General features: G+C 37.4%; 1 protein-coding gene across 2 annotated transcripts; it reads left to right on the plus strand.

The window, feature by feature from the left end:
- The first annotated feature begins 2,457 nt into the window (after positions 1 to 2,457).
- Positions 2,458 to 10,060, plus strand: napbb (N-ethylmaleimide-sensitive factor attachment protein, beta b). Of its 2 annotated transcripts, XM_044329673.1 has the most exons (11): positions 2,458 to 2,696; positions 4,347 to 4,426; positions 4,634 to 4,750; positions 5,276 to 5,322; positions 5,845 to 5,922; positions 6,065 to 6,120; positions 7,153 to 7,237; positions 7,353 to 7,457; positions 7,540 to 7,608; positions 7,706 to 7,756; positions 8,769 to 10,060. In XM_044329673.1, the coding sequence occupies exons 1-11, from the start codon at positions 2,596 to 2,598 to the stop codon at positions 8,868 to 8,870; spliced, it is 891 nt and encodes a 296-aa protein (XP_044185608.1). In that variant the 5' UTR covers positions 2,458 to 2,595; the 3' UTR covers positions 8,871 to 10,060. The 2 variants fall into 2 exon arrangements, with proteins under 2 accessions (XP_044185608.1, XP_044185609.1); XM_044329674.1 differs by lacking the exon at positions 5,276 to 5,322 and having other exon boundaries at positions 2,678 to 2,696.

A 10,060-nucleotide genomic window follows, 5' to 3' on the forward strand; every position in this document is an offset into this window, starting at 1 on the left:
GCTTGGGGTAATAATGCCATTAGAGTTGGAACAGTTGTATTGTTGTCATAGAGAAGTAACTGAGTAGCATTTCTGATACTTAATAGATGTTTTTTTTATAATGTTACATCTTAAATGGCTTATTTTCTGTTTAATATTATAAAATAACATCAATATGGTGGGCTTTTTTGATTGTAGCTCAGAATAAAAAGAACAGAATTCAACTGATAGGCATGATTTTATGACATATACATTTTATAGACTAACCATTTAATTAAAAAAATGTAATTGATCCATTCAACAATTGTGAGAAATAATAGTTTATTTAAATCTCTTTAAATTTATTTAAATCACTCTATTGGTAATTTTAGTGACTTATGATTTTAAGTCACAGTATGTTTGTTTGCACTGGCACGTGTGCCCATCATATGCTGTTAGCTAATAATGTAAGGTAAGGTAAGGATAAGGGGCTGACTGCATCAGAAGCCACTTTGCCCTGCATGTGCAGAGATACTGCACACAGCCTACACCCATGTAACACTACAGTTTAGTCATTACAATTAGTTAATAATTTATAAGATTAAAGGCAGTAGTAGGCACCAATGATTATGCTTTTTTTTATCTCAGTCTGATTGTCTCTGGCAGTGGATATCAGAGTGAACCTTGAAACTGATGTATCATCGGTTAGTCTTTTCATTTGCAAATGTCTGAGCTGTGTGTGCTTGATAAGAGGAAAAAAGTACATATCCTCTTGTAGGTGTGGGTTTAAAGAATACACCGATAAAAATGAAAGGATAACAAGCATACCTCCTTGCTTAGGTACTTATTACACAGGTGCTTAACCCTTAAGTGTTAGAGCAGATGGTGTTGTGAGCTATATAGGCTACAACTTACCCTGCTAAATTACAGATCATGAACTTCATAGTACCACTCACTGGGATTTAAAATTACAAGGAGATGCATACCTCTTCAGTTGAGGTTACAAATTTCTATGCCCATGTGGAGTCCATGTCTGCTTTATGTTAACTGGAATATATCATTTACACAGCAGATATTTTACAGGTCACAGCAGGAAAAGCATTAGTGTAATTAAGAACATTAATAATGGCTGCTTCCCATTTCGATGTGCCTGTTCCAGGGCAACAGCCTCACTTTGCACGCTGACTCGCAGGCATGACTTACTATATTAAAATGTAAAACAACTACAAGTATTACCAGTTAACTGTACTTGAAACGATCAAAACCAAAGATACTCATGTAGAATGTGATATTTGTTTTATTATTCAAATCAATGATTTGTATGTAAAATGTGAAGTTATTCTGCAAAGTGACTAGTAAGTATAACTGTAAAATGAATGTAATGCAGTAAAAAAAAAGTACAATATTTCCCTCTAAAACGTATAAAGTTGCAGAGATTAAAATAACTTAAAGTGTCATTTATCTTACTGGTGACACACTGTGTTTTTCCCACTATGTGAGTTGATTAATGGGAGAGGAAAGAAGAAAAAACAAAGTTCTGATACACAAATCTGTTTTCAGTTTTTGGACTTTTTCTCTAATCTTTGATTTTTGGTGAAATATTGGATCATTTGAACATTTATTGAAATGAAACCATGTGAGAAGTTTAGAGGGAAATCGCTATTTGGTGGAGCTGTTATCAACTCACGGACATCTGAAATGTGACCCAGACTACATGCTGCTTTTTATAAGACGTCAAAAGCCCAAAAGGTTGGAAACCACTGGTTTAATCTCTAACAATGTGTTGTATTTTAAAAGCTTGTTATATTATCTGTGTCAAATCTTCATGTGAAAAGTAACTAAAGCTGTCAAATGAATGTAGTGGAGTAGAAAGTAAAATATTTCCCTCTGAAATATGGTGGAGTGGAAGTATAAAGTAGCATAAAATGGAAATACTCAAGTAAAGTACAAGTACCTCAAAACTGTACATGAGTAAATGTACTTAGTTACTTTCCACTATGCTTAGTGTGATGTGAAAAGTAATGTGAGGTGTACTTACAACTTGTGTCGACCTAAAAAACATGGCTGAAATAAATCCAAAGATAAATTAAAACAAACGAATACTGACGTACTTAAGGGTGGTCTGGCTTACAAATTAATTAATTGGGACCCCTGCGAGGTGATAGATGTATAATTATTGTGTTTCTGAATCAGATGTAATGTTATAGCGCCCTCTGTTGCACAGAAAAGCAACGTGCACTGATTATGCTGCTTATTTGGTATTTTTCAGACAATAGGACATTGCAGAGAAGTAAAAACGATTGATTTGACACTGTGTAAAAAAAATAAGGATAGATATTAAACTGAACCTGAAATATATGCTTGCGAATTGCCATAAAATATTACGTAACATGGGTTATAAAAAAAATAGCATCACGTTTCCCTGGGAGTTGTAGTTCTCTTCTGCTCTGACGCAATTGTGTTCGTCTCGAAAAGCACTCCAACTCCCGCGATGACACGCGTACTCGCCTAAGCCGTTAACTGGTGCACGCCTACGCTGAATAAACCCATCGACTGTAATCCTCACTGTACACAGCTGAGTCCTCTGCGGGTATTTTCTGCTTTCACCATAACTTTCTTCTACATACAGCCACAAAAATGGACAACAGCGGGAAGGAGAAGGAAGCAATTCAGCTAATGGCCGACGCTGACAAAAAAGTCAAGTCCTCGGGCTCTTTTTTGGGAGGGATGTTTGGAGGGTAAGACAGCACTGCACCAAAGAACAGACAGCTAGAAAGCGTTAACTGTCAAAGTTGGCACGCAGCCTGTTTCTACATAGACATATATATTAAATTATATGTGTTTAACTAGCAAGACACTGTGCAAATCCAGTTAGATATTAAAACCAGGAAGGAGCAACGCATGACATCCATTTTTTAACAATTCCTGCAAATCAGTTTAGCTAAGTTAGCTGTTATCATTGTAAACAAGACAGCAGATCACGACTCCCTCCTGGACACAGCATTAGCCAAGGAAGCTACGCAGTACACTGTCATTGTTAGCATGCTGAAATATCTGCTTTGGCTTTGGTTGCAACCACTCCTATAGTTTTTACCCAGCATCCGCATAATGTCAGCATGCATATGTCCACCACCCTTTGTCACAGTATGTTGTCTTAACCTCTGTAAGGGGATTTCTTCATAGTACGCCCTCCTCACAGTGAAACCAAACACAACGTCTTCTGTTTTAAAGTCAGAATCCTTTTAACACAGCTGTATTTATAAAATGTATATAATGTAATCAGTATTAATGTTTTTTTTCCATCAGTGAACATTAACATTTGAGATAACCCACCAAAATACATGAAGCAAGGCTTCTTAAAGGATAAGGCAATCCTGCATGATGCAGATGCTGTCATAGGATGCAGGCTGAAGGTTTCAGGTGGTCATTCAGTTCCTCGTAGTCTTTTTTTATCAGATTGAGGTTCCTGATTTTTCAGATTGACTGGAGAGGAGACTGTGATTACATGGTATGGAGTGCAAACATATGCAGTTAAGTAATGACAGTGGCAACAAAAATGACTGAAACGAAGGGAAAACATAAACTCTAGAAGGCACCCAAATCTACACTTAACCTTTGGCTTGTCTGACTGTTAATAACAAAATTAACTTCAACATAACATATCCCTATTATTCATTATTCATTCATTCTTACATTCAAAGAAAATGGGAAGCTCCTCTTCCAGATGGTTGTCATTACAAAGATTATAAACTCTTCAAATCCTATCCAAGCCTTTATATGTGACCTTGGGGAGATCATTACTATGGTGTTGTTAAAATCTGGTTCATGCATGTCATCTTTTATTTGCATATTTTTATTATGTAGTAGAGACAGAACAAGGCCTAAAATACAAAATAACAGCAAATTGGCCTTTGTGACTCAGTTTTTTTCCAAAGCGCTGGCCAAGATGACCCCCACATGTTACTATTCAGCACTATTCTGGTGCGTGATCATTCTTGGCAGGCTTTATACTGGTAATTCTGTGGCTGACCAAGCAGTGATGTAATCCCCTGCCATGATTGAATGGCCTGAGTATTATTACAACTACAGGGAGCTCCCAGGGGTCCACTTATTGTCATGGAGGGACTGAGATCTATAGAGCCTGCGCAGGGGTAGTCCACCAATCTGAGCTTTGCATCTCCCTGAGAAACGCTGCAGCTTAGCACTTTATACATTTCATCACCTTTTGATACCACCTAGGCATCATTCATCATGGGCATAACTACAATACGTAGGCCAGACTAGAAAATCTTACCACTGTAACCTCAGTCTCCTGTGGAGACTTTTGGAAAATTTGTACTATATTCAATTTGTGGTCAGCTGTTTTTTTCCTTTCTTTCTTTATCTAGGGGACATCACAAAGTGGAAGAGGCATGTGACATGTACTGCAGAGCAGCCAACATGTTCAAGATGGCCAAGAACTGGAGTGGTGCGATAGGCTGTTTTCTTCTATGCTAAAAAAATATATTATATTTTCAACACATTTGAGAGGCTGTAGGATTTTTTTTTCCTGGCACTATAACTGCAACATGTAGCCACAAGTAAAAAGGTTGAATCATGTGCATAAATTAAGAGTGTATGCATGAAAGTTTCTGTTCTTCTCTCTTCTTTTTTTTTTTTTCTCCTTCGTCTTCAGCTGCTGGAAATGCATTTTGCAAGGCTGCACGTCTCCATATGCAGCTGCAGAACAAACACGACTGTGCAACCAGTTTCATTGATGCAGGAAATGCTTACAAGAAGTCCGATCCTAATGGTGAGACTGCCTGTTACTTCCCAACCTTTTTAACTCGACATGTATATTCTGTATATTCCAGTTATTGCAGTCATAATCATGATTACAACACCTATAATTTTGTGAGTGTTTTTATGAATACTCTGTTCAGTAAAGTTGGATAGTTACAGGAATGTGGAAATGAGGCTTTACAGGTGGGACATGTCATCTGTCAGGAAATGAGTCAAGAGTCAAGTATCTGCATTGCATGGCATTTACCAGTAGTTGATTTGTGGCTTAATTTAATATTCTCTTAAGCATAGACGTAGCCGTTGGTCTGGGGGATGGTAGTTATCAGGTATTTAGTTTGTAGAAAGTAGAGGGCTGTTTTGCTTGTGGATTTGTTTTATATTTTACCAGTCACATCTGACGTCAGCCAAAAAAACGTCCTATTTGATTGTGTTTCTCAGCTCAATTCACCTTGTTGTATGGGTCTAACAGATTTTAACCAAACTAACAATTCAGATGTCTAACTGTTCCTTCCTCTTCCCTTAATGCTGCCAAAAGAGGCAATCAAGTGTTTAAATGCTGCCATCGATATATATACAGACATGGTAAGATGCATATAGAAAGTACGCGTCTGTGCTCTGATCCAAAACAGTCAATCTGGAGTTATCATTTTTATCTTTGTGGCTGAGAAATGTCCAGTTGTGCCTTTTGTAACCTTTATTAACTCTCTAACCAAGACCGGTTTGTAGCATGTATCCAGATGTAGTAAATCAAAAGCAACTGAACTTGCTGCTTCCTTTGTCTCATTAGATCTGGAAATCACATCATCTTTATTACTGAAAATCTCTTTCTGCTTTTCCCTTCAGTCTCTGCTCTTATTGTTGAGCTCATATCAATATATTCATAGCACAAAAGTTTGTTTATTTAACACTGATACCTTGATCGTATTGCCTACTTGTTATTCCCTTTAGTGAGGATTAATTTCAAAAGCTAAAACCTTGTAGATGTGAAGCCACAGGCTTGTACTTGACCTCGCCTCTCTGACTGTAACACAGCACTTTCATTGACCTGGGAGGCGTCTGCGGATAGATCCGGTTAGTAATGATTTCTTCTCTCCTCCTCTCCAGGGAAGATTCACCATCGCAGCCAAACACCACATCAGTATCGCAGAGATCTATGAGTCTGAGCTGGTGGATATCGAAAAGGTGTGTGTGTGTGTGTTCAGTGTATAAGTTGAAGAGTTTTAGTCTGGTAATATGACCAGTAATGATTAATTCTACAGTTATTAGGCATATCTGTTTTTAGGAACATACTTTTACAGTATTTGTTGTTTTCCTTTCTGTAAAGGCTATTGCACATTATGAACAAGCAGCAGACTACTACAAAGGAGAAGAATCAAACAGGTACTTGCTTCTTCCACTAAAAGAAAATACTGTAGCTTATTTTTTTTAGCACAAAAATCTGGCTTTATTCACATGTAAGAAATCAAAGCAACAAATGACTTTAATTTCCTAAATTATTTTGCATCCCTGATGCATAAAGTAAAGGATTGATGTTTAAAAAAAAAGCTGTGAGAGAGTACTGAATAATGACTTTATGCCAAGCGTTGAGAATTTATTAGTGATGTCATATGAGGATATTATAAGGAATTAATTCAGTTTTTGTTCCAAGTCTATGATTTCTAGTGTGTTTCATTTTACATCATACATTTTTTAATTGTAGTACGCTGTGATATTCATTTGATGAAACTTGTCACTAGAATTTTGTTGTACAGAATAAATATTTCAATGAACAATTCCAACAAATAAATAGGAAGGTAGCTTTTATGCCAACCTGCTTATGGTTCGTACAGAATAAAATTTGGTCTTGTTGATAATAATAAATATTTTGACTTGTCATAGCAGGGAAAGCACATGTGTCATTAATGACACGAATAAGCATATGCAATTCAGCCCACATTAATGATGTTATTAATTATACCTGTGCTTTTCCTACTATGACATGTTAAAATATCAGTGGTTATCTGGCTTATCTGCACAGTTGCATAGGTTTTCTGATATGCCAAGTAAGACAACACTTAACAGATTTTCCAAAAAAAAAAGAATGTGAGAGAGCTTGTTAGTCATGTAACTTGAATATTCATTGAATTTCTCAAAAAGACAAAAGATGTCGACACATTAACACTTATTTCAGCATGAACTTAGATTTATTTGCCTTGCCTGTTAAGCAGCCAAAAAAATCGGCTCCTCTATCAAAGCTCCACTCTTGATTCAACATTTCATTATCTAATGTTATTCAGTATTCAGCTACACACTTTAAACTCTAGAAGTAGTGTATCAATTGATTTCACATACCCCTAAAATATATAAACAGCATTTATATTTCCGGTTATATCGAATGTGTTGCTTACTTTTGTCTTGTTCACTTTTCCTCAGTTCTGCCAACAAGTGTCTGCTGAAGGTGGGGGCTTACTGTGCTCAGTTAGAGCAGTACCAGAAGGCAATTGAGATCTACGAGCAGGTGTGTACTGGATCTACTTCATATTTTTCTGTATCATGCTTGTACTTTCTGAATCGACACCGACTCGGTTATTTTGACTTTTGTTTTACATTTTGTGTGATATGGATGCATCTAGGTTGGAGCCAACACGATGGACAACCCGTTGCTGAAATACAGCGCCAAAGAGTATTTCTTCAAAGCCTCTCTTTGTCATTTCATTGTTGATGAGCTCAATGCTAAGGCAAGTTTATATCTTTGGGGTTCAATCTCAGGATTTCGGGCGGGGAGTTGTGATAGAATTTCAACCTGCTGTGTCTCCACAGATTGCTGTTGAAAAATATGAGGAGATGTTCCCGGCTTTTTCAGACTCTCGAGAATGCAAGCTGTTGAAGGTAGCTCAATGCTAAGAACTCTGAGGAATACGATGGCGCACTTTCCTCTCCCTAATCTATTCATAACCCACCTTTTTTTTTTCTTTTTTTTTAACAGAAACTTCTTGAGGCTCATGAGGAACAGAACAGCGAGGCTTTCACAGAGGCAGTAAGTCTCTTGTATACTCTATGAAAGTTTTAGAATAAGCTTTTTGGTGAGCACAGGAATCCCACAGCTTCAGCTCTTGTAGTTTTGTTGGATCCCTTGAGTGTTCAAGACAGTTGAAGGCTGGATCCCAGGTATCCATTCAGTCCTCCAGGGTTGTGTGTTTATGTGAAACTAGTACAGCCTGATGGAGCGCGTCACTGCAATACCGATTAGTAACTATATACAGTTAGAGAGGGACTGTACAGCACAATGAAGGCTAAAGTCAGCATGCTCACAGTGCAATGCTAACATGCTGATGTTTAACAGGTATAATGTAGACCATGCTCACCATCTTAGTTGAGCTGTTAGCATGCTAATATTTGGTTATTAGCATAAATAACAGAGCACAGCTGAGGCTGATTGGAATGTCATTAGTTCTGCAGGTATTTTGTCATAAACTAAATGATGATGAAGCTACAGGAAAAGTTAGGATCACCAAAGTTATTACAGTTTTCATCCTGAGGAGGTGCAAGAATGTGTGTACCAAATTTAATTGCAATCTAATAGCTGTTGTGACAATTATCGGATGCATTATTGTACAGCTATCGTAACATCTCATTTAAAAACCACAAATAGCAATGTCATGGTGGAGCCAGAGGAGAGGTCAGGAAATCATCAAAGTCATTAAGATTTATCCTCTGATAACCATGAATGTCTGTACAAAACATCATTACAGTCCATCCAGTTGTTGTCGAGATATTTCAGTCTCAACTCAAAAGCAACCAACTGATCAACATTGTTATCTGTGGAGCCACACCACTCTAGCGTGGCTAAAGTGTAATTTTGCACACAAGCAATACTGATGGCAGCAAATGCACTTTACTGAAGCATACATTTTGTAATTAACAAGTACATCAGGAAAAAGAAAAGAGGAATCTGTAATAAATTAAACTGAAGGAGCAGAACCATCTCATTGTAATCATAACTGGGGAAAAAAAAAAAGCTCATGTCTGTGCTTCCTGTCTGCCTGCAGGTAAAGGAGTTTGACTCAATCTCACGTCTGGACCAGTGGCACACAACCCTCCTGCTGCGCATCAAAAAGACCATCCAGGGTGATGAAGGGGATCTGAAATGAAAGAAACCCGGGGGTAGAAATGCGGCATGGAGGGTCAAATCCATCACGCATGCATACATACACCCAGACACGCACACAAACACACACACACTCTTTCACTCACCTCACTGTGTATAGCATCTGGAGAGGGGGGCTGATGATTTTGAATATTCCACTGCTCACTGCTATACTGTCAAGAGTACTATCTTAGCTTTGGTTACGAGCGTTGTCTGAATATAGTCAGAATGTAAATCCTCTCGCCCTCACCTCTGCCTAGAGGATTGCTGCATACCTTTTATGCTGGAATCTGTCCTGGGGGGGATTTCAGAGCGGTATATTGTATTGAAACTGATGTTAGTATTGACAAGAAGCACTGCATGTTTTGTACAATTATTGTTTCTTAGTCAGATGCAGCTTGTTTTTTTTTTTTTAAACCTAGTTTATTATGTATTTAAACAAATTATTTGAGTATTTCAGTTTGTTGTACAAAAGATTATCATGGTGTGTGTGGATTTTAAGAATGTACCAATATCTTAATTTGTATTCGTCGGAGTAGAAGTTAAGAATCCAATCAATATCATGATTGTTTTTAATATAACCACAAAAAATTTATTTTTGTTTCCGTTTTATCACCATGGGGAGAGGCTGTTCTTGATGAAGGGCAATGATATGCACCAAGTGTAGACTGTTAAACATTTGTATCTAATCAGAGTTACTGATTTATTTTTTTTTCCATACATACTTGTGATTTTATTACTTCAGGATTGTTTATTATTACTTTAGGATTTGTTGGTGTAATAATACTTTGAATGTTTGAATCTGTAAGCTGCGATTTATAGTTGGGCTGTGAAAAAAATGAATTTCTGAATGGAAAAACACTGACATGGAAACCCCTTATTCCTGATCCCAGGGGTAGTACTCTTGGGGAAATGTGTATCATTAGCCACTCATCTCGTGGTGTGTTGTGTCGTGAACTCAACTATCATCGAAGGTTTACTACTGCGGTGCACCTTCCAAATGGCCAGTCGCTAAGCATGACATTGTGTATAGTTACGTGTTGTGTTACATTCACTAGTGTGAGCCAGACCAAAGTTTTTACTCAAGGGTCAGTCACCCTGTGTATCCAGCTTCTTCCAGGTGGAATGACAACGGACCTTGGATATGATCTGTATGCTTGTGCGAATGGACAATAATAAAGATATTATATCCCA

This window comes from Thunnus albacares, chromosome 16 (genome assembly GCF_914725855.1).
Source record: "Thunnus albacares chromosome 16, fThuAlb1.1, whole genome shotgun sequence".
NCBI lineage: Eukaryota > Metazoa > Chordata > Actinopteri > Scombriformes > Scombridae > Thunnus > Thunnus albacares.